General features: G+C 39.0%; 1 protein-coding gene across 4 annotated transcripts in view; it reads left to right on the forward strand.

Annotated features, from left to right (window-relative positions):
* The window catches only part of SH3KBP1 (SH3 domain containing kinase binding protein 1), a 151875-nt gene extending 127842 nt beyond the window's left edge, over positions 1-24033 (forward strand). For 2 of the 4 annotated variants that reach the window (XM_080612499.1, XM_080612500.1), the window contains 6 exons: positions 4094-4179; positions 15813-15922; positions 17274-17399; positions 20069-20337; positions 21764-21827; positions 23828-24033. In XM_080612499.1, the coding sequence (XP_080468625.1) occupies positions 4094-4179; positions 15813-15922; positions 17274-17399; positions 20069-20337; positions 21764-21827; positions 23828-23869 (697 nt within the window). In that variant the 3' untranslated portion in view covers positions 23870-24033. The remainder of the gene's footprint in view (positions 1-4093; positions 4180-15812; positions 15923-17273; positions 17400-20068; positions 20338-21763; positions 21828-23827) is intronic. The other 2 variants (XM_080612501.1, XM_080612502.1) reach the window with 1 other exon arrangement.
* The last annotated feature ends 1882 nt before the right edge of the window (positions 24034-25915 follow it).

Genomic DNA, 25915 nt, shown 5'->3' on the forward strand with positions numbered 1-25915 from the left:
CCCCAGCTCAGCCCCACACTGCTGCTCACTCATCCCCCGACAGTGGGATGGGGATGACAACCAGAAGGGCAGAAGTGAGAAAAATCATGGGTTGAGATAAAGACAGTTAAACAGGTAAATTAAAAGCTGTGCATGCAAGCAAAGCAAAATAGACTTCTTTCAGCATGTCCCATCAGCAGGCAAGTGTTCAGCCATCCCCAGGAAAGCAGGGCTCCATCATAGTAACAGTGATTTGGGAAGACAAATGCCATAACTTTGAATATCCTTCTCGTCCTCCTTCTTCCCCCACCTTTTATTGCTGAGCACAATGTCATACGGTATGGGATATCCCTTCGGTCAGCTGGGGTCAGCTGTCCTGGATGTGTTACTTCCAGCTTCTCGTGCTCCCCCACCTTCTCACTGACAGGGCAGTGTGAGAAACAGAGAATGCCTTAACACTGTGTAAGTCAAGCTCAGCAATAACAAAAACACCCCCCCATGTTATCAACACTTACTTCATCTCAAATCCAAACCAGCATTGTGCAGATTGCTAGAAAGAAAATTAGCTCTATCTCAGCCAAAACCAGTACATGATCCTAGGAGAAAAAATTGCTGTAGTTGTAAAGTGAGTTCTGTGAGATTTCCGTGGCAGCTGCTGAGCAGAAGAGAGGTTTTATTTTTTCTGTTCTGAGTAAGTGGCTTGCATCTTACATATCTCGCTGATTTTTTGTGGCAACGATTGCTGTTCCATTTAAATGTAATCATTCTTCCTTGGAGGCAGGTTAGGGCTTCAAGGGCAAAAGGAAAGACCAAATCCATGTAGGACAGAGAATAGATGTCCATTTCCTCCAAAGGCTTCAACTTATTTAGCCTGTGATTATACAACTTACAGATGAGTCAACTCTCTAGAGTAGGTAAGCCATAAAGACGTACAGAAAGTACATTTTTACAGTCAGTCTAAACCAATCTGCCTCCATGCTGCTGCTAACCGTGGCAGGTTCCCTCTCCTGGCAGCCTGTTCCTGCAGCCTCCCTTATGTTAGCACCAGCATTTGTGCAGCCGTTCAGCCATATGGGTCAGAGTTGCTCCAGATGGCAATTAATCAGTTTGCAGTGGGATTTCTATTAGTGTGAGGTTTCTTTCAAGCTGATCATAGAATCATAGAATAGTTAGGGTTGGAAAGGACCTTAAAATCATCAAGTTCCAACCCCCCTGCCATTAGCAGGGACACCTCACACTAAACCATGTCACCCAAGGCTTTGTCCAACCTGGCCTTGAACATCAGCAGGGATGGAGCATTCACAACTTCCTTGGGCAAGCCATTCCAGTGCCTCACCACCCTCTCAGTAAAGAATTTCTTCCTTAGATCCAATCTAAACTTCCCCTGTTGAAGTTTTAACCCATTACCCCTTGTCCTCTCACTACAGTCCCTGATGAAAAGTCCCTCCCCAGCATCCTTGTAGGCCCCCTTCAGATACTGGAAGGCTGCTATGAGGTCTCCACGCAGCCTTCTCTTCTCCAGGCTGAACAGCCTCAACTTTCTCAGCCTGTCTTCATACGGGAGGTGGTCCAGTCCTCTGATCATCCTCGTGGCCCTCCTCTGGACTTGTTCCAACAGTTCCATGTCCTTTTTATGTTGAGGACTCCAGGACTGCACACAATACTCCAAGGGAGGTCTCACGAGAGCAGAGTAGAGGGGCAGGATCACCTCCTTCGACCTGCTGGTCACGCTCCTTTTGATGCAGCCCAGGATACGGTTGGCTTTCTGGGCTGCAAGCGCACACTGAAGCCAGCTCATGTTCATTTTCTCATCGACCAACACCCCCAAGTCCTTCTCTGCAGGGCTGCTCTGAATCTCTTCTCTGTCCAACCTGTAACCGTGCCTGGGATTGCTCCGACCCAGGTGTAGGACCTTGCACTTGGCATGGTTAAACTTCATCAGGTTGGCATCAGCCCACCTCACAAGCGTGTCAAGGTCCCTCTGGATGGCATCCCTTCCCTCTGGCGTATCAACTGAACCACACAGCTTGGTGTCATCGGCAAACTTGCTGAGGGCGCACTCAATCCCACTGTCCATGTCACCGACAAAGATGTTGAACAAGATCAGTCCCAACACTGATCCCTGAGGGACACCACTCATTACTGGTCTCCAGCCGGACAGTGAGCCATTGACCACAACTCTTTGGGTGTGGCATAAAAAAAAAATAAAAAAATTAAAAAGTAAAAAAAAAGATCATCTGTCTGATCAAGCTGACAGCCTGTCTGCATGGGCATCGGTGGAGGGAGGGAGATACTGTGACCAAGAAGAGCTGGCTCCACTACTTTCACTACAGTATCGATATAGTTTGGCATAAGTCTGTTGATTCTTTTGAGAACAGAGTTGGGGGAGGGGTTTAAGGGGTTGTTGTCAAATCTTGGTATCTTTTGTAATCAAATGGTAAATGTGACTTTCAGGCTTCAATCACACTATCCTAAGACTCTCCTCCAAAACCATACTCACACATTTCCTAGAGCACTTCCAACTCACATGGTGCTCTCAGTTTGCTGGGAAATGTATGTGTGCAAAACAAAGTGTGTAGTCAAATGTTCATTGCCCTGTCAGCCAAGAAGCTAAGTTGCTTCTTAGAGATTTACAAACACATAAGCGATTTTTAAAAATAAATTAAAGGCCAAAAAATAAGAAAATTTTATCAGGTGGATCACTTGGAGAATATCCTGATCATCTCACCGATTAATAAATGTGTCTAGGAATGTGTTATATTTCTACTGTTTCCTTCCTGGTACAGACTGCCTGCCATATTGACAGCTGTGTAGCACTAATATTTTATTTTCAGGTCATAAACTGCTTGCCTATCTTTTTTAGCTCATAAAACACTTATTGCCCTACCACAGTGTCTAACAGGATATATGTTCACTTAATCTGTGACTTCCTCCATTTTTTAATATAAATTTTCAGACTTCCTGAATTCTGAAATAGGCTTTCTAGCCACTTTGTGCTTTGCTCGTAAATGGCTGCCATGAGTTGAGGTTCAGGCCATCTGTCATCAGCTTATGGCATCAAAAGCAAAGACAAATGAAAAAATCAACGAGATTCAGGAACTCGCTACATATTTTACTTTTCATGGCTAATTATTGCTCTTCATAGAAATGCACTTCTGCCTGGATTGTTTCAGGGACAGATCTATATTTTTACCCATAATTTAGGTGCCTTACATACATCATAATTGTTACAGTGCTATGCTGGGAAGAGTCATTGTGGAAAAACTACGATATGTGTTAGGTGACCTGATAATGATTATGTACAATTTATTGCATTAATTGGACAGTTGTTATCACAGTAAATGTCACAGGGATTTGTCTGTGTGGCTTGTGCAATGCCAAGCTACTAACCTGCCACTTGCCCTTTTGAAATTAAATGTTTCAGTAGTTGCATTATTCTAGTAAACTTAAATAGTTGTGCGATAGAAAGTTCTATGAAGAAAGAGTAATCACATTGCATGTGTTTGATCTCCTGTTTGATTTAAAAATAGTTCCTCTGCATAAAGTATCACCAATCTTTACACTTGCCCATTCCAAAGACATTTCAGAGTAGACGATCTTGGTTCTTTAGACCTGTGGAAAAGTATTAATAGTCTAATCTCATGAGCAACATGCAAAAATGTGTTAAGAGTAGTTGCATTTATGAGTAAATACCAGGAACCATTGAAACGCACAGTGCTAGCTTCAGATTCTCTCCCTTTCTGCACTATTCTAGATAGTCCATTGCTGTAGTTTGTGTAAGCCAATTAATTAGAAAAAAAATTAAATAACGTATTGAAGAATGTCCCTTTGCCCTTAGATTTCCTTCACGCTGAGATGCTGTGAACATCTGAAGAATTATTCAGGACACTACGGTGTCTAAAATAGGCTATTTTGACAGGTGTTAAGGAGAAATGAGATAAGGTTAATCTATACAGCATGTCTACTTACTGGAGATTGTCTGACACATTGCTATTACTCTGGTGCTACAAAGGAGGAATATTTCACTCTCTCATTAGTAATTGCAAGTTAGCTATTAATTTACTGTAACATGAAAAGTCCAGTAAAATATCTGTTCTTCTTGATCCAAATGCAGGAGTGATAGTCCAAAAGTGGAATTAGTGGGCAGTACAGTATCCGGCACTCTAGAGAAAGACTCCTCTGAAAGAAGCAATGACATCGGTAAGTTATAGTGCTTTTTAAAGTTTACCTAAGAAGTTTATGGTGCAAATTTCTGCTTTTTAGTGACTTTGTTATGATTTGAAAGGTAGATTGAGGGTTTGGCAATGTATGTGAGTGCATTTATATAATGTTTTAATTGCAGGATTAAAGGATCATTTCTGCTTTACTTAAAAAGTTTTATCAGGGTTTTGTGTTTAAATAAAAAAAATAAAAAGGAAATACAGAATAGTGAGCAATTTTGAATAGGAGGGCTTTTGTTATTTCTGTTTAAAAGTCTGAAAAAAGTGAGAAGGCCAACAATAATAAGTCATACTTGTTTAACAGATATAATATTAGTGCTGCCCTACTTTTAATGCTATGAAAGATTGTGGGTTTGGTGCAGTTAGTAACCTTTACCTTTTCCAATACATAAGAACAGAGACCCAGTTCAGGCCAATTTGAATAAATTTTACTGCAAACACCAATTAAAAGCAGTCTAAATTTCTCTTGAAAATAATGATCTATGTTTCTGCAACACAAACAGTTTAGTCAGGAAATCACCTGGACAGGAGTAACAAGAGGTTATTTTTCTGTCTTCTCTCATCCTCCGTCCTTCTCAAGTTGGCAGTGCAGGAGAGATGTTTGCTGGGGTGGGTGCCGCAGTAAATGGCACTTGGAAAGCAAGGTGTTCTGACTCTTGCCCCAGGGCTGTAAGCAAAAGCTTCGACAGCCATCTTCTACCTCTACTTAGAAATACATCAGCAGCAGCTGCTGCTGTCACTCTCCTCCTGCAGTCGCAGCTGTGCCATGAGACCTGTTTTTGTAAAAGGCAGAACGAGGGTACCCTGAATGTGTAAGCATTGCTACCTTTCACTGGTACCCTTAAATGTTATTTCAGTGGGGCTGGTTTCTACCCAGACTGCTTTATTAATAAGATCTCTCTGTAAAATAGTATACATGCAACAGCCAAACCTGACTTTTCTTTGGGCTTGAAAGCAGAGCTATATAGACAGAGTGTAATTGCAGTGAAATCAATTGCTGAATTAATTTCATATAGGTTTATAAGCTTTCCAGCATCCATATGTCTGCTTTTTTTTTTTGACCTTCTGCTGTTGGTATGGTTTATGATAGTAACATTCTTCTGGAGAAGCGAGTAGTATGTTTTTCCCAGATTTTCATTTGGGATAAACATGGAAAACTAAAAGCTTGTGATAAATTGCATGGATATTTTCATTGTAGAGATTCATATAAAAGAATGGTATGGAAATACAGTCAAATTATACTATTTAGTGTTTGTTACCCATGTTTACAAATTTGCTTCAAAGCATGTAAGCCTTTGCTTACTTGAAAGAGAAAGATATAACTGCGGACAGGATATAGTGGTGTGGTGGAAGTAAACTTTTTTAATTCTTGTTCTAATTTCATAGAATAATAAAATCATTTCCTTGGAGTCCCTTTCGTTATAAAATCTTACAGTGTTTTGTGTTGTTGGGGGGTTTTTGGTTTTGGTTTTGGTTTTTTGTTGGTTTTTTTTTTTTTTTCTCTCCTGGATTTTTCTAACAATTTATAAAAGGTTTGGTAGGCAATTTGATTTGTAATAGGTTTTGTTAATCTCCAGACTTTAGGGGGTGTCGGTTGTTTTGGTTTTTTTTTAATGGGGAATAGGAGCCAACAAGACTCCATAAACCAAACCACACACACAACATGTTGCAAAGGGTTTAGCTGGTGACCTTCTTTTACCACTAACAAGGGGAACCTGTTGAGCCCAAGGCTGAAATAGTGTGAACACTTAAATAAGTATAACTTGATAGGGTCAAACCAGAATGGCATTTGCAAGGGCAAATCATGTCATTCTAGCCTGTTAGACAACTCATTAAAAGAAAAAAAGAAATAAATTATGATTTTGGAATGAAAACGAGCCCAAAGATCATAAATGTTATAAATTTTCAGGAAGCTTTTGATGGCTCATGTAACATACTGTTAAAAAAATAAACAGCCTTTTAAAAGAGGGTAGAGCAATAAACAAGAACTTAATAAGCCAGAACAATTCACAGTGGATTAATGTCTTTTACTATGAGAGAAGGTTTGGAGTTCAGGACAGTTTATGGGGCAGAGTAATTGGAAAGATTTATGATAAATGTGTTAGATATATTATTTATTTACAAAGAGAACAATGGGTTGGAGAAATCATGTGGCTAAAATGAGTTATTAGTAAAAATGATAAATGAGTGAGTGGAGTTGTGCAATGTATTCCAAAATACTGATGCATCAGGCAGTGTGAGTCCATATAATACTTAACTATGATATATGTTACTGGTGTTGGCCAGTGTTGTGTACTTTTGGTAGGACAGGCTCAGCTTCTCTGAGATTCATCCTTCTAGTGAAAAATGGATCTGATTAAATCTACCATTTGATGTCTTTTCATCAGTTCAAATTTACACAAGGAATTAGAGTGGGCCTCTATGACAGACAAGGTGGGGCTTAGCAGTAGCCTTTGAAGAAAATGGAAGTTAAATAGCCTTTGCAGCAGCTCAGTTGTACAACCATTCTGGTTACTGGGATCTTCTTTATTCCGCCATTAGCTCCAATGCCAGTCCTGGGCTCTTAGAGCTCTTGGGGGGACAGAGGAAAAAGCAGCAGTCAGTTGCAAGTTGCCTTGCCCTCTTGCATGCTTATGCCGATTACTGGTGGTGAATCATGGACTGAAAATGAATACTACGGAACTCTCCTGCCTTTCGTGCGCTGGTGATGTGAAGCTGGATAATGGTTGTCACTTTCTTAGCTCCATAACTAGTCTAAAGCTCTTGTTCTTTTGTTCAAAGCAGAGATGTACAAAAGCACTGCATAGAGTTTTGGTTATAAAAGCAAACCGTACAATAGCTGGATGGAGAGCACTTTGCCATCCTGTAAAACCATTTTTAAGGATTTCTAAGTTGGTACTTTATCATGGTGAGACCAAAATGTTTCTGATAAGGCAGGAAAAGGTACAGGGTCCTTCCATATGCAATCTCCCAAAAAACAAACAAGTGATCAGCAACAACAAAATCAGTAATTCCATCAATGATTGAGAAGCAATATGCAGAGGTGAATTGGGGAATTCAGGTTCAAAACTTGTGTTCTGTCTAGGTCTGCAGTTCTAGATCAGTGTGTTAAACATTGCATGTTTCGGAAATGGCATTTTTCTATTTATTTGTGAAGTAATATTGCAGTAGTGGATTGGTGTTGTCTAAATAGAAAACCCCACACCTTTAAAAACACCTTTAAAAACGTTCTAACCCAACTTTACCAATCAGGAAGGTCACAAATGCTGAGGTGATGTGTAATACTATACGTAACATTCATATATGAAAAGTTATTTTTATGTAGATGTTAGCACATGGCTTGATTTCACTAGCATGTTCTGCAGAGTTGTGACTTGACATTTAAATTTCTTGATGATAATACAGAACTGATTACAATTTTGCAATCTGTTCTGACAAGAGCAATTTCTGTTCAGCAACATCTCTGCTGATTATAGATATGATGCCAGTTATTACCACTGTTGCTCATGCCTTTGCTTCTTTCCACAATCCTTACAAAAAGCATTGAAAAACTAGCCTTCAGAATACATTATTTAAGAGGAACCATTCCCCATTCCTCCTCACTTCTTTTGTTTTCTTTTTCCCTGTTTTCAGTGATGCCTTTACTTTCCTTTCCACACATCTTTCATCCAACTTTTCCTATTTACATCTCTTTGCCATGGGTAACTCTTCTTCATTTCATGAGGGTAAGGCACTTTTTTTCTCCATATCTCTTCTGTCCTATCTTTGCTTTAGTTGACAATATGTAGCAAACAAATACAAGAAGTATTTTGTAGAACACTTATTATATACATGGCTATTACAGCTTTTTTTTTAATTAAAAGTTGAACCTGAGTGTACTGTGACAGAAAATCTTTCACCATAGCATTGAAATTAGAAATCAGTATAATTCATTATTGTACCATAAGAAATTTTAGCGGTGGACGTGACATGCACACTGTCAACGCTGTGGTTTCATTAACCTGTTCTTACAGACAGATGATGTCATTGCAAAGTTTAGTGCGTATATTTCATTATGATGTCCTTACATGTTACAAAGCAAAAAAACATTCAGTAACATGCTAGAGTGGTTCTCTAGTCTGAAAGAGATAAAACAAAACAAAACATAGAAATCTGAAGAGCACTCACTGGCTTTCAGTGGAAAGTGCGTGGTTGTGTCACCCAAGACTTTATCTGCACTATTGCTATGGTTAAATCTTAGTAGTTGCACCAGTTGCTGTATCTCATGTACCAATGCCAGGGTAATGAAAGAAACATCTAGCACATATAATAGCTTACTAGATCAGAAACTAATGCTTCCATAAAATTACTGAATTATGCCAATTAATTATTGGTATTGAGTTATTTCTGCAAGTGAGGATTTTAACTATATATATACATGCACACTTTGGAATCCAGTGCTGAAACAAGTCTTGTCTATCTGAAATAGGCTTGCTTTGGAATCATCTAACACTTAAAATCATATGGATGTAGGCTGAGTGATTTAAAGAATAAGCCACAAAGAAATAAAAATAGAAAATCTACTGGGGTAATGCTTAGTTAATACACATGAGAAGCAGTTTCAGTGCTTTGCAAAAAGACTGAGCTGCACAGGCGCTTCCCACACAGAGCCAAGCAGACACATCTTTTCAATATTTTTCCTGGCTCTTTACACATTTTGCATAGTATTTATGAAAGCAGTTAATAATCTTTATCAGTGCTAACATAAGGCATGTATGCCTTCATTGATTCCTGCTTAAACATATAGTGTTGGTATGAGTTTTCTTAGGAGATTCCTTGAAAGCTGGTTAACATGAGTCCATTTTTCAGCATTTCTTCAGACTTTAATCTTCAGAGCATTTGCTGGTGGATCGTGGAGTATTGGCCGAACCCACGTTAGTAGTCGTACGCTTTTTTTGTCTTTCCTTCTCAGGCTGGTGCTAACTTGCCTGGAAAGGTGCCTAAAAATCCCTTACTTGAAAATATCTAATAAACAAATTAAAAAAATCTTCAGTGTATCTTGTTTCCTTGAACTGTGTTTGTAGTTCTTCTAGAGCTGTAACATGCTCATGTTTGTCCAGAGAGATGATCACTGCACCTCTGGAAGAAAAAGTGATCTGATAAGATTTGGGCCACACTAGGGAAAAAGGTGGGGAATATTTCCAGTTTAAGGCTGTAGAATGGAGCAGGTTTGTCTTTAAATCATAGGCTGTTATAGTGTGAGACACTATAATTATTTAGCCTGAAGGCACAGAATAAAAGTTGGAAAAAAGAAAATACTGGTAAGTATAAGGGTTGGAGGACAAAATGTGACTTTCATAATGAAGACTGAAGTCTGCTTAAGCAGTTATTTCTTTCTATGCTGCTGTTTATGCTAAGTTTAATAGAGTGAAACAAAGGAACAGAATTGCCTAACTGGGTTAAGTGGTAATATTTATGCCAGCAAATCAAAACTACCCATAAACATAGTTGTGAATTGTAGATATTGGGATTTGTTAACATATCAGGGATATGTTAATGGTTTATTACATAAAATAATTAGGTCTCTTGCCCCAGAGGGTCCAGAAAAAGCCAGTAAACCAGAAATTTAAACCGTTCTCCATGTGGGGGAAGTTGAGGTGCATGAAAACAGCATATCCATTTCTTCTAGCTCAGTTTTCTTGACCTTTCAGTTCTTTCTTGGCATCTTCTGAATCGTTAAAAATAAAATCCTTATGAGGGCACTGGCAAGTGGTTAGCGAAGCTCATTATGGCAGCTTCCTACATTCAGCTATTAAAGCCATAAAAGTTAGGACTGAAAAGGAATTATGTATATGTACTTTAGGAAAGGTAGCTGTCCAGTGATTGTCCTGAGAAGCCAGGTGAGCTAAGCTGTTTCCCTTCCAAGGGAAAGAACCATGTGGGCAGGACTCCTTGGCACATTGCTGTTATGCTCCTGAACACAGTAACCCTGCATCCAGGGAGCTCTCCTACTGAAAGTCCATTACATAAATGTTAAAAAGAAGTCCGCAGTTCATTATGGATGAGATTCTGCTGACCTGACCCTGGCTGGGAGCATGGCTGTATTTCTTGAAGGGTACAGTGCTATTCAGCATTAAGGGAGTAGCAGAATCTGGGTGCTTGAAGTAGTTAAAATAATTGTGGTCTTCTGAAAGCTTCCAGTAATATTCAGCATGGTTAATAGTTAATTAGTGCTATATATTGAACAGACATTAATGCAGAAGGTTTCATCTGCAGTATCTCTCTCATTTGACCACTTTCAAGATTATTGGATTTAGACCATATATATATATACACACTATTTCCCAAGCCTGTTGTCAATCTTTTGCATGTATTGAAGATGATTATGAAATGAAATCTACCTCTGTGGCTTTTGTGACATTATTATCTTTAAATGAATTGAATGACACCTTTGCCTCATTGCTTGCAGCCCTGCTGAATTTCTGTTCTATGAAAACCTCACTGTTAGCATTCTGAATGCATTGATTCTGTTATCCATCAGTTTCCATTTCAGTTTTCTCAACGTGAAATCTCTCTACTAATTCAAAAAACTTTCTGTCTTCATTATGTATAAATCACTTTGCTGCCCAAAGACTTAAAAAAAAACCTTAAATGTAAGATGAAGTGAAGGCTTGGTCACATTTTATGCCAGAATTGTAAATGCAGGGGCAAAAAGGGGGAAGGAAGGAAGCATTACCATTTAACTTTTACTCTCCGGGTTTTTTTTTCTTGACAGGGAGAGGTTGAAGGTTATTTTCCAGGAAGATACAAGTCTAATGAGCCAAGAATGTTTTTCTTAAATAATTGTTTTCTTGGATCTGGGCATGCTTTTAAAAACATCATCATCATGCTTCAAGTAACTATCTTTCCAAATGAACACAGCAATGGGGAAAAATATCCTATTCTTAACTGGCTTGGAAGAGTACCAGGGAATAATTCTTGCACAGATAATATTTTTCATATTTGTTAAGTATGTTTGCTCAGTAAGTCAGGCATTTTATTGTGTACTACACTACTGTATTAGAATTACTCTTTCTTACCATGTCATGAATTACTTCATTAATTACCTGCTTGATCAGTGAGACTGTAATAATGATGAATGTATCTATTTATAGTATCATAGAATCAAGTAGGTTGGAAAAGACCTTTAAGATCATCAAGTCCAACCTTTACCCCAGGTCTGCCAAGCCCACCACTAAACCATGTCACTAAGGTCAAACTGATCTCCCCTCAAGATCTCCCCTTATGGCTGCCCCTCATGATCTCCACTCGCCACCACCCTTCATCTGCACCCATAGTGGCCCACACTGTATAGTTGCCACGCCTACCACCCATGGCTGCCCCTCACACCCCGTGGCTGCTTCTGCTCTCTGCTCATGATGTTCCCTCATGATCTTCCTTCATGGCTGCCCCTCACCTCTCATGGCCACTCCTCACATCCCATGGCTGTCCTTGCTCTCTGCTCATGATCTCTGGTCACAGCCCCCCCTCCTATCCCCTGCTGATCTCCCCTCATGAGTGCCCCTACTTTCCCCTCATGGCCACCCTTCCTCTCCCCTCATGATCTCCTCTCACGACAGCCCCTCACCTATTGTGGCCACCCCTTGTCTCCCCTCATGATCGGCCCTCATGGCCTCCCCTTCTTTCCCTTCACAATCTTCCCTCATGACCACTGCTCATTTCCCCTCATGGCCACCCCTCCTTTCCCCTCACAAACTCTCCTCATGGCTGCCATGGTCTCTCATGGCCACCACTTGTCTCCCCTCATGATCTCCCCTCATGGCTGCCCCTTTTTCCCCCTCACAATCTTCTCTCATGACCACCCTTCCATTGTGGCTGCCCTTTTCTCATCATAATCTCCCCTCACGACCACCCTTCATGGCCACCCCTCATCTCCCTTCATGTTCAACAGTTTTTAAATTAATATTTTCCAGGTTTTGTACAACAGCCACATGTATGCACTGCAGGGCCTGTTTCCACCCATAACAAGGATTAACCAATAGCTATCTGCTTTATTGCGTACACTGCCTTCCCCACTCCGTGTACTTCTCCAGGCTCCTGTGCCTCTTTTTGCTTCTCCAACTAAACAAGCCTTACCTACTTAGCTACAAGACCAGATTACCATCAGAGCAGCCTCCTTTCTGCTTTTCATGGAGGTGGGTGTTCAGCATGTTTTGGACCAGGATCCAATCCTCTCCAATGCTCCATTCTCTCTGTAAAGGAGGGTAGGAAATGCTCCTTCCAAGACACTCTGGAAGACTCGGTCTACAATTGCTTGTAAACCACTTAAGTAGTAAGTGATACAGAAATCCAATGAAAATCAACTATTTTTTGCTTAGGGAGCAGCATTGTTAACCGATGGGTGCCCTCTATATTCTATGTGTTCAATAGAACCTTCCCTACTGTTTTCAACTAGTAAACACTGCTGGACTAGGGCCGAGTTCAGGTCTGTTGGGTGCTGCTGCTGCATTACTGGCAATTAGCATGGCTGTGAATACAGTAGACCAAAAATTTTTTTTTTAATGGCTCCATTTGGTCCAGCTCAAGCTGGATGGTTTTATATTTAGTATGCCAATGAAAGTTCCTGGTTTCTGATAGCTACAGAAATACAAGCTAAAATCAGATATCTGCATTTACTGACCTCAGGGAGTATAATGTAGTCACAGCCATCTAACCTTGCTTTCCATCAGGAAAAAATAATTGAATAACCTGTATGAGTGAATTCATTATTGAATCTAGAATATAAATGAGAGTAAAGCAGAAGTCTTTTGGGTGGTTTTGTGCCTCATTTTACTAGTTACCAGTTTACTAGACGGTAATTTTCCTGAATGACAGTGGAAGATGGTGATAGCCTAAGCTGCAGAGTGGATTTGAGAGTGAGAAGCACATCTAAATAATGAGAACAAACTGGGGGATAAAGGGTGTATGGAGGTACTGGAAGTGGATTTTCTATTTTAGCATTGTACCAAGTGTTGTCCCTTACACTTACATAGAATTTCATTTATAGGATCAGCTGAATGGCTGTGATTTAACTAGTTTGGCAGCAGATTCTACCTGTGGAACCTTTATGACCTCTGTTCTACTCTTTTTATTTTTTTTATTTCAGGACAGGTGCAGGCTGCATGTGTTTATTTTTCTAGCTATTTTATCTTTTTCCTCTAGCTAGGAAAAAAATGAAGATTCCTAGTATTTCTTGATAATAGAAACTTTGCACAGAAATGCTTATTTTTCATGGTATTCATAAAATGTGTGGAGCATAAAATTTTATCTGCAAGTGCTTATGGGTCTCAAGGACACAAATGCATACACTCTGTTTATAAATGTATTTTACAATTTATGCATGAATATTTGATTATTCTGATCAAACATAGAATTCTAGGTAATTATTAGTTTATTTAAGCCAAAGTAACACATTGAATTAATGCCTTCACTATTTTTTTCATTGATTGTTTTCCATATTGGTATAGATGCTTATCTTTTGTAGGAACAGAGGAAGGGACAGTGGTGCTTACCATAGAAGCGGCAATACAGAGAGAGGGAAGTCATGCACTGGAGCCTTCCTAGGCTCCAAGATAACTTCAGCCATTTGCTGGCCCCCCAAAGCAGTAGTCTGCTCTTCCTCTCAGTTTTTAGAAGGTCGTATCACTCCTCTGGTACTGATACTGGTTCTTCCTTCAGTGTGGGTGTTTTGGTGGCTGGACACCTGCTTTTGGAAAATGAGCTGGATTAAAACTAGCTCAGGAAAAAAATGTAGTAAAAACAGGTAAGAAAGAGTGGCTGGGAGAAGTGGAAGGATTGCTTCAGTCTCCACTTGTATTTACGTATGTGAGCTTCATATGTTTATAAACAAATGTATATTTTTGGTGGCAATTTATTCTTGCTGTGCAACTTTACAAAGTAACACAGTGGCAAAAATAAAGACTATTAAAATACATCACTGATTTGTTTTGTTATCTTAAGCAAGTCATTTAGCTATCTCACACATCAGCTTCAAATTGGATGTTACTGGAAACTAGCTCTTACAGTTGCATTTTTTTGGACTCCAGATAGGTTTTGTGCTGTCTGCCAATGTTAGCTCATTTTTACTCTAAAAGCACTGCAGCCTTACCTGATACATTTGGCTTTGCATTGCCAAATTCCCCTTGACAGACTGAGCGACCTACCTTTGCATGTAGGTTGCAACAGTCAATAAAAAAGCAATGAGAGAAATACCTGGTAGAGGACAGTGGGGTCACTTGTTATATATAAGAAGAGTTGCTCCAAAAATAGAGCTGTACTTGGAGGTGAATAACCTTAGTCTATTTCAGGGCTATTGAAAGAGGTCTCTTTCTTTTTTTATCTCCCAGAAATGGAAGAATATTGCTGAATAAGGAATTTCTGATCCCCTTTGCTTCCTAGCTGCCAAATCATGAGTACTTGGAATCAGCTTGTGCCCTTCAGCACACATAGCTTACTGCACAGGCCTATTAATTAATTCGTCTTTCCATTGTGTAATTTTGTGCGATGGTTGTAATATGGCTGGATCTTCAGAGATTCATTGTTCTATAACAGTTCTGAAAGTTAAGTGCGCAGTATATATAACTATTAAAAGTAATTTCTTCCTACATGCGTGCAATGAAAAATAGTGTCTGAATAATGAATATTATTCCAGTATTTGATTAATGTCTGAAAGTAATTTTACAGAATTTTTATATCTGTTGTCTTAAGTGCCTCTTGCAGGTTTTCTAACTCATTTCTGCTTAACATATGCAGTAGGGTCTTTTGAAATGGAGGTGAGTGAAACTGATATAACCCATAAAAATAGATGAATGGTGTTAAGCCATTTGATTCAGGCACATAATCACAAGCTGTGGTATTCCTTCAGCCTTCACATCGTTCTTTCACGTAAACATGCTACCACGTCACTGGATTCAGTAGACAGTTCCCCAGTGCCTTTCACTAACTATGAAGACAGTTGATACTGCATTTGAGAAGACCTGTTTTTCCTGGGCTCTGTACCGCTTCAAGAGCCTGTTGCAGTTTTTACTTACCATAACCTCTGGACTACAGGAGGGAGATAATCTTCTCACCTATAGCTACTAGAAACTATGCTGCCTGCAGGAACCTACAGATCACTTCCAGCTAGTTCATTCTCATTCTGTGCTCCCCTAAACAGTTGCTGCAGATGCGGCACTGACAGTAAGGTTCTTGAGATGTGTGCACCGTCTCACCTCTCCAATTATTCAAGAAAAAAAATTATTAAGCCCTTTAGTAGCAAGATGGAATTTTTGAAACTGTTTATTCCAAGCCATACAACCCATGTCATTTAGCTTTCACTACAATGAAAATAAAGCCAAAGGCTCCTCTACACATTTTCCCTCTGCTTTATTGTGTTTGAGAGGGAAGGGTAATTTTGCTTAGTAAGGGTGACTGAATTACAGCCACCTTTCACTTCCAGGTTTTTAGTGTCATCAAGGTGGCTAAACATGTGCAGAACACTGTCACACAGTGGGGAAAATGGGATTTGGTTTCTTTGAAATTAGAAAAAAAAATTGTGATTCTTTCCCTTTGAGGACAGTTTCCAGAAAACCTATTCAATTCTGTTTTATTTTTAAGACTTGGAAGGTTTTGACTCTGTAATACCAATTGCTGAGAAGCTTAATCATCCAACTACAACTAGACCAAAAGCTACTGGCAGGCGACCACCCTCCCAGTCTCTCACATCTGTAAGTTAATTTTCCATTTCTCTTAAAAATATTTTTTTCTGATTTTTCACCCCTCCCCCATTTGCATTCCCTGGTGGTTTACATTTCCACAGCCATTCCTGCACATGTACAGTGAGGCAGAGAAATGCAGCCCAGGAAAATTAGTGTCAAAAAGCTGTCAGTGTTCTGAATACTGATGTTTAAAACATTCCCTCCCTTATAAGATCTGTAACCCCTTATTTGGGTGCTGCCAAGTATTCCTTGCCAGCCATGACTGAAGCCAGAAAAATCCTTTTTAAAAATCTGTGGAATAAACTAGTTTGTTCTAAGTATTAAGGATTTTGAAAGTGATTCTCAAAAGAAGCAATTCCTTTGGTTTCTCTAGGACATTTACCAGATTTTGAGCACAAACAGACCATTTCAGCCTTTGACAGCTCTCCTTGAGCCATCATGTGTTTCTTCACATTAAGCTCACAATCATACATATAATGGTGATTTAAATTTCACACTTTAATATGTGTCTTTGGGCAAATTGATCTCATAAACCATACTTGAGAAACCACTGCTTAGTTTTTTTAGTGTCATCTTCTTTGGGGTTTGTTCATTTCTGTGCTTTTTTGCATTCTGAAATATCAGAATGACAGCAGCTACTGATGGTTGCCTGTGTTCATGTTGCTGAAGAAAAACAAAGTGGAGGGAAACAAAAAGGATTATTGTGAATCTGATAGAATGCGTAAAAGAAAGCTTTCAAAATTAACTACATATAAATATAGGAACAAAAGATGACTGAAAAGGTTTTTCTTCCCCTGTCAAATCTCCAGGGAAAGGAACAAGGGGTGGAAAGAATCTTCTCTGTTTGTACCTTTACAGAGGCCATGAACAAGGCAGCCCTGCAGCACCAGCAGTGTGCATGGGCAGCAGCAGCATGGGTCCTTTGAAGAGCAGCAGAGTGAGACCAGCACTGAGCAAAGCCATGGCAGAGCTGCCCAGGTGGCAGAATTGGCATCGCCACAGCATAGTGCTCAGTGTCCTAGCCAAATATGCTCTTCTTATGGACAGGAAGGTGTTTTCTTCTTACAACATAGTGCAATGCAAAGATGTAAATTAATGGTGGATTTAACTCTTAAGTCTATCTGATTTCATGAATCCTTTGAAAGCATTCTAGCCTTGCAAATAAGATGTAAAAAAGAAGGGGTGGGGGGAGAAAGAGTCCTGGTTTTAACTTTGAAAATGATAACTAAAAAAAAAATAAAATAAAAATGTCCTCACGTAATGCTCTTCTACTTCCTTTGTCAAATTATTGTACAGTGAAAATACCTGCCTTTTTCTTTTTGTTTTCCCTTTCTTGTGGTGTGTGTGTTTGTCTACCTAGTCATCCCTTTCAAGCCCTGATTTCTTTGACTCCCCAAGTCCTGAAGAAGAGAAGGAGAAACATATTTCCATTACTCAGAAAACTGTTGAAGTGTCAATGAAATCAAGAACTGTTACAATATCACAAGTAAGTTAATTGGAATGTGTCTGCTTAACCTTGTTATGTGCATATTCATTTTTTAAAACTGTATTAAAATATTTATTTTCAAATTTTAAGTCAAGAGTCACCTGGTAACTAGCCTTTAAAGAAGCTTGAAATGTAAAGGTTACTAAAGTTTGTTCTATGTCTGGAATGAATTGCAGAGTTCAAATGTCTCCATAGCCATACTGCGAAAAAAACCCTTCTAGTGTAAATACATTGCACAGAATGAGAGAAGCTAGGGAAATAAATTTCAGAAACACAGGCCTTTCAGGGCAGCTGTAAATTCAGTTTACATTAGAAGAGTTTATAAGCAAATACAATTCTTTGACCCACTCTAATAGTACATGAATTGAAATTTGCAAGTATGTTAACTTTTTATACTGATATAATTGTATTCATTTTATAGGCTTGTGCCATTCTTATTGTATTTTGGTAGAAAACTGTAGGATAATCGAATATTACAGGAAGAGTGGGTATATCAGGCTTTAGAGGTTGGAGCTATTTTTTAGTACATAAGGATATCTTTAATAATACAATACATTATAATAGTATAACAAAAGTGTTTGAAAGATGGAGTCATCTTTCAAATCAAGGCACTTCTGTGATGAAATTATAAGGATAATGTTTTGCTATATAGCTCCCTCTTCTGGGAGCATCTGCATTAAGGAATACTCTTGGGCCAACATTTGTAAATTGTATGTTTGTTCCAAAGATGTAGATGATGTTCCTGTAAAACAAGATGACTGCTATCAGAAAATAGCTGCTTAAGGCTTTAATGTTGATACCAGTTAAGCTCTGGAATAAAGTGTTCAGCGTGGCTGACTCCGGTTGTGCCTTGCTCACTTACTCTGGGTTTGAGCTCAGCCTGACATCTCTTTTCAGTGAAAAGGAAACTTGCATCTACTGATATAAAGATTATTATCCATGAACAATCCATTTATATGTACTCAAATGTGCACACATATATATAAAATGTTAAAAGAGCGTTATTAAGGTCATGAAGTCAAGCATTCAAGGCTCTGGAGTGATTTGGCTTTCTTGTAATTATAACACCATTTCCATTTCTGTGGTCACACTCTTCTTTTCTGCAGAACACCTTTCTATGCAGTGCTTGCCTGGGACAGGTTCTGTGCTCAATCATGCTCCTGTAGTGGAGAAGACTGTTTTTTGAAATAAAAAACAGGCTTAGTGGATCCTGTTCTTCCTTTCCCATCACACTTTCTCCTAATTTCCATCTGACCGATTACTCTTCTTTCAGTTACTTTATCCAGCTAATGCCACTGCCCCGTTCCCCAGGTCCTTACTTATAATGTCTCCTTCCATTTCCGTACCATTTTTTCTTGATAGATTACCTTATTTGCCACTCAACTTCAGTGTCTCTTTGCCCAAGATAGAGCTCGAGGGTTACCCCATGCTTTTTCTTACTCTTGGCCAAATCAGATTTTCAGATACTCCTGGTAGCTGTCATATAATGGACACTTTAGCATTGCCAAATAGCAACATGATAAATAATTAAGATTCATCTTACTTGCCATTATGATAACTGCACTTCTACACTGTTCTATGTATACAGTTGTAGGGATTGGCACACGGAAGATCACGTGATGTGACGGGAAGTTGCTAGGAGGGACAGGAACCAGCTGACTCTGGGGAGGTGCTTAGGCAACAGATATAAGGAATTGTAACTGCACAATAAATCGTTGTTGACCCGCATTCTGTGAATGCTCTGTGTCTTGACCCTAGTTCGGAGGGAACTAGTGCTTCCGTCCCTCACCACACGAGTAGCAAGAAACTACATGCAGTGCAGTAGCTGATCGTGTCTGGTAAAGTCATGGACTTCAGATTTTTCTGTACCTTGTCTAATAAATAGAGCACTGGATTGCAATTCAAGAAGTAGGGGATCCTTATGAGCTAGGTACCTGGTTCCAAGGTAACTAGGTTAAATCTCCATTTTTCTGTTAAGTCCTTGGAGGAACAAAAAGCCATTGGTAGGTATGAGGATTCACAGAAGCTTCAGTAAACAGAGGACAGTACAGTACATTTATTTCTTATTAATATATTATCATTCTGAAGTCATGGGATTTTGTTTTACTTTCTATATCATACCAGTAAGCAAGCTTGCAGAGTATTTTGGTATTTTCATAACAATAAGAGTGACATGTAACAAATTCTTTAATTTTTATAAAACATTGGGTGTTGAAGATACCTTCATTTGTTAGTTGACAATCATGAATTTAATCTGCAAAAAAATACAACTTGGATTCTTGGCCATGCAGTTTTGAGCTCTGCAGGAGACATTGATGGATGTAGGTGTGTTCTCATAAATGTCTGAGGGAAACTCTGAGCATCCATCCCTGGTCCTTTTCTCTGCTAGGTCTGAGATCTCGGAAACGCTTTTACTGACTGATTGTAGCAACTGTGGACAGCCTTACTGAAGCTGCCTGAACTTCTGCATCCCAACTATACCCCTTCTGATGTACATGTACAAAAATAATGACTAAGTGTTATATTTATCATTGTGTGGCCAAAACTGTCCATGTTTGACTATGGACTTTCAACATCATTGAAGGGCAGCAAAACACTTAATATTTCCCTAGTGGTCTGATTTTCATAAAGCTTTCTCCAGACATTAAGTGTTATTCTTTTTGTTGCAGGTGTCTGATAATAAAAATTCCTTGCCTCCAAAACCAGGAGTTTTGACTCCTGGCTGTATTATACAACCATCACTATCTCCTTCATTGTCACCTGGATTTCACTCAATTGCTATGGGAACAAGCCACAGGCCAAATTCCCCATCCCTGTTCGGTACTGAAGGAAAGCCAAAGACTGAGTACTTAAGCCAAGGTCAGACTACCCTGGAGGAGCTGAGAACACAAATTAAGGAGCTAAGAACCATCATTGAAACTATGAAAGACCAGCAAAAGTAAGCACTGCAAATCACAGCTGTAGGTGGGATGCGTCTGTTGATGCATGATTGTGGCAGTTTCTTCTTGAGCTTGCCTTCATATATGTTATGCTGCACAGCTTGCCTTGCTGTTTGGGGGTGATTTTTGTCTGACAGAACACATTCAGCAGTGAGAATCCCAGGAAAAAAGGCTGGCACTATCCATCTGTAACAGCTTTTTTTTCTTGTGTTATGACATAAGCAGATGTTTATGGGGTGCTGAAAAAATTAAGTTACAAGTGGTAAGCAGTGAATAAGGTTATTATGTCGTTTTATTTGCCAGTAACTATTTGGAAACTTATATGCATTGATATTAATAGGAGGTGCATTTGTTCTTGTTGTAATGCAAATTAGAATAATATATTAGTATTAGTATAATAAGAAGTTCCTGTAATTATTGAATCAATTTGTTGTTTGACTGTTAACACATTTTCCCAGGAAGCTCGTATTACAAAAGAAGTAATTAAATTAGGACATTAGAAGACCTTTGTGTTTATGAGCCTGAATCTTACTATTTTAGCGTTGGGCATCTTTATTTTCTCTAAGCTGCTCATTTCTTAGGAGAAACTGGGGCTGGCATGTAGCTTTTCCTATTCCTGAGAATATTAAATATCTTGGAAGCTAAACCTTCACTTGCATTGTCAGTTGTGCATAGCCCAGGCAGGAAAAAGTAAAGGGAAAGCAGCATGCACAGACTGTGGTGAACAGAGGTGTGGGGGAAGTTTGGGAAAAGATGCAGGAGGGCCTGGTTGAAGCTGAATGGAGCCAGCAAACCCCACAGCTTCACCTCTAATGCTGGCTCTTGCTCCTCTGGTCTTCCCAGGCTTTCTTGTATGGGCTGCTTCCACCTACTGGTTTCAGTTCAAGGTGAGATCACTCAATGGGAACATGATATGTCTGCTTCAAATAGCTGTGTTCCCCTTCCGAACAAAGAAGGTGACAGCAAATCCATATTAGGGATCATTAAGTCTTATAAATTAAGTTGAAGGTTACATTTTTATTGCTGGCATAAGCAGCTTTTAAGTGGCTTAAATATGTGATAGCATGGGCAGGATTTGTGTTACCAGTTCCAAATAACCCACCAACAGCCAATCTGTCTACATTTTGTAGGGAAAAAAGACAACTGGGTGCAGATACAGTGTTGGTAACAGCTAGTTGAGATCAAAGCCTGTGGATGCAGGGAGGAAATGTATTAATCATGAGCCGTATGGGATGCGTCTTTTTATAGAGTCTGTGGTATAGCATATAATATACAAGAGCGTTCTGACTTTAGCTAGCTGTCCAGAAGAAAAAAGGTAACTAGTAAAGCAGGGAAAATACGACTCTAAGAGGTCATCTTTTGTATTTTGCTAGTTTAATCATTTCCATTCCAAACTTTTTTTTCTTTTTTGCATTCTTCCAACAGAAAAGAAATTAAACAGTTGCTATCTGAGTTGGATGAAGAAAAGAAGATCCGTCTACGATTGCAGGTACTTAAATTAGTAATGTTGTGAAGGTATTGGCAGCTTTGATTTAGCCTCAGGTATGGGAAACAAAACTCTGCTAGATTCTGGTGAATCAAAAGATACTAACATTTCTGAAAGGGACATACCTGTTCCTTCATAGTGTTGCCAATCGGTGTCATATATATCGCAGTACTGGGTTCTTATTGAAAATCCTAATTATCTAAAAATTCATCAGCACAAGGAGAGAAATTAAAAAAAAATAATTAAATACAGTATAGGATTCAAGCTATTATTTTTTTTTAGTCTCAGTTTTAATGGTTTGATGTTTTCACAAGTGAAATCATGTCTCTTTAAATCATTTGCTTTCTCCCAAAGCTTTCTGTTTTCTAGTAGGCTTGTCTTAGTGTTGATATGCTTGGAACATTATTTCATATAGCGAGATTTTTATGTCTGCTTTACAGATTGTACTCAGATTGTCTTTATGAAAGCATCCTAAACCATATAAAAGAAGGTACTCTAATTAAGACCCCAGTTATTGCTACTATCATTTGTATTGTACCTTGGCTCTAGATGTTGTCATGCTGGGTTAATCATTTGCCAGGCAGCATGCTGCCCTGCTTGTGTGAGAGTCACGGAGCCAAGCCTTTGCTAGGGTCATTGACTGTGCTGCTTCAATATGGAGTGATGATGAAACTGCTTTTCTGGGTTTTGGAGAGTGATTTGGACAAAGCCCTTAATAACACGATTTAACTTGGTCAGTGCTGAAGTGGTCAGGCGGTTGGACTAGAAGATCCTTGTAGGTCCTTGGCAACTGAAATAGTCCTATACTATTTTGTTCTCTTCTATTCTCTTTATAAGTGGTTTAGTATTGATTATATTTTATATTTTTATGCTATAGGTCAACTGTACTTTTTCTTTGTTCTCAGGGTAGAAAATCGAACTGTAATTTCACTGGGCTGTTTCCACTCAGTAAAGTGCTTGGGAATATACCAAAGAGTAACAGCATTGGGAACCATCAATATCTGTGCTCTGGGGCTGCCTAAAGAGCTTTATGCATGAAGCCACATAGAAGTATGGCTTCTAAGAACACACAACACATGTTCGGCTAAAACTGAAATTTATTCAGATAAAATCAATGAACATTTTTAGTAACAGTTACTGATTTAGTCTAAAAGGCCAAACTATTCAAAGTCTGCCTACAAGGTTGGCTTTACATCTGTAAACAGACCTGCACTGATGGTTTTAAAATTATGATCTATAATGCTTTTACTCCAGTTCAGATGTTGCATATACTGGTAGACATTCAGATGCTAGCCAAGGTGGCATTATTAGTTTTACATGAAAGTGAGAGTTCAACAAACACAAATTAGTTTAAGAGTGCTCTCAGTCCATGTATTAAAGAAAACTGCCTTGATGATAGGCCACAGTTGAGTGTCACAGGTGTATTTGAATAAATCTAATACCCCTGCCTCAGGGTTTCCAGGGTCTGTTAGAGAGGCTGAGTGTACAGCTAGGTCTGATGATGGTTTCAGCCACATCCTTTTACCACGTGGCTGTACATCCATCAGAGCCTTTAATGTGCCTAGACACAGGCTTGGTGGGTGCAGAAGGCAACTGCCATCTCTACAGGAGAGAGACAATAGGTTTTGGTCCTCAGCTATCGCTGCTCATTGTCAGCAGTTGAGTTTACTTGTGCTGTAAGTACTGCAACTGATGCAAGGACACAGTGCTCATTCTGCAAGTAATTCCTGGGAGTGAGCTGTGTGGCTTGTAAAAATTGTAATTTAAAGAGCTTGAAAGGTCTTGTGTTATCTGAGGGGAGGAAGCCGTGAGTGGTCATCTTACACAGCTGAGAAGGTCCCCTCAATTTGTAAAATCTGTGGAAATAAGAGTAGTATAAAACTCCTACTCAACACCTGCGAACAAGATGGAATATGTGCTTTTTTATCGGTACCTAGAAATGGTGCCTCAGTTTGCAAAGGCATCTAATTTCATAGCAATTTTTTTTACTTGTTTGTTTTCAGATGGAAGTTAATGACATAAAGAAAGCTCTTCAATCAAAGTGAATGCTTGATAGGTGGAATGTTGCATTATTCTTCATGACTGAGACTCAAATTTATGCCCCAGCCAAAATAACTTTGTGCCAAATGATTTAAGAATTGCCTCAACATCCCTTTATCTGAAGGATTAGCACAACAGTTTTTGATAGCACAACAAAACCACCAACAATGAGGACAAAACTTCCACCTGAAGCAGTGCTGCACAGCACTAGTTGTGACTGAAATTGATCCTCTTGTGCTAAAGGCTCTCTACTTCAAGATCCTAGATGAAATGAAAACTCAGGCAGTTTAGTCCATAGTGGTACTATTTTGATGATATTTTTCCATAAATAAAATGTATTTCAGATTATCTGTTTACAAGCTTTATGATTTTGACTTTTGGTTTCTAATTGTCTTTTGTCACAGATTTTAAAATGTTTCTACTGCATATAGCCAGGAATGAATGTTAATGTTGGGGCTGGAGGGATTATTTTTGCTTCAAGATAGAACAGCCTACTTTTTGTTATGGTTTTAAGTTCTGTTAAATATGCAATTTTATGTCCCCAAATCCAATACAGTTTAAACTTACATTGTGTATAGTAATGTATTTACAAGAAGGAAACAAACCAACAGAAATCTGGTCTTTGCAATGATTTGTGCCTTTCTTTGCCATACACTGACTGGAGCCGGTCACAAGCCAGGTCTCCCTAATGTAGCTACCACGAAGACTCCTGTCCCTGGTGTCCAACGGAGGCCACCTTCCCAGTGTACTGCTCAGTCAAGAAAGCCAGATTTGTGCAAAGTGGCAGGACAAAAGGGTGCAGCTGAAAGCAGCTTTGTCTTGAGCAGCTGTGGCTTTTTAGCTTTCCTGGTTTTGATGGGCCTCTCCCTCAACTCGAATGTTCATCTCCGCTTGATTTTTGTTAGATGATTTTAATGCCTGCCTCTGTCCCCAATTTTGCACAGAGTGAACAGAATATGCATTATTAAAGCAAAAATAAATAAAAATAATCTATAAAACGTGAATAAAAAGTTGTATTATCTCATGCACAAGGTTCTCTGTTGTGTGACATTGTTTCACTTGCTGTTTACCTGGTATTGTTTGTTACCTTATGTTGTACACTTAGAGACTGATACACTTTATAGTCCTGGTTTTGCAGCAGGACATACTTTTCATCATTTTATTGAACCCGGTGCTTGCTTCATAGAATCATAGAATAGTTAGGGTTGGAAAGGACCTTAAGATCATCTAGTTCCAACTCCCCTGCCATGGACATTTCTTCCAGTTTCTCTGTTTGCTTTTATCCTCTCAAAATAAGGTCTCCTGTTTTTTCTGTGTATGGTTTCATGGGTTCCTTGCTAGCCACGGAGTATCTTATACCTTGTCAGTAATCTCTTTTGAGTTTATACAACGCATTTAAATAATGGATATTTTTGCATAATGTGGACTGAATGGATGAGTGATATTGGTGATGCTTCAGAGGGACAAAAAAGACCCACACGAAGGATCTATTTGTCATGTCGTCGAATGCTAGAGCTGGCTCCAGCCAGCGTATCCTGTATCACAGCTGAACGCTGTGCCTGCCACATTCACACATGGTTGGCAGAGTTCCCATAATCTTTTTGATATGCATAGATATATAAAATACTCCACCATACACGAATCTTACTTTACGGGTCTCAACTGTCACTACAGAACCTCACTGTTGGAGTAATTTCCTCTACTGAACCATCTACTTCTGTTGTAACAGTGATGTCGGAGATTGAAAGGTCAAATAATGAAACTTGAGAACTTTTTTAAAAGTCCCAATACATTGCTTAATGTACAAAAACAGAAGCACTAATAAAATATTTTATCACTGAAATGTTCTTATTTAACATTTCTAAATAACTGCATTAAAATATTTTTGTACAAGGAATGATGGTGCCATCATAGCTTTCCAGAAATAAAGATTCCTAGATGTTTTTGTCATGGTTTTTGTGAAGTTAGTAGCAGTTATGAGAACAGGAGGAACTGAGAGATAAGGAATAAGAATTCTGTTTGGATTTATAGTCATACATTTGCAACATGTA

The sequence above is a fragment of the Psittacula echo genome, assembly GCF_963264785.1.
Source record: "Psittacula echo genome assembly, chromosome: 3".
Lineage (NCBI taxonomy): Eukaryota > Metazoa > Chordata > Aves > Psittaciformes > Psittacidae > Psittacula > Psittacula echo.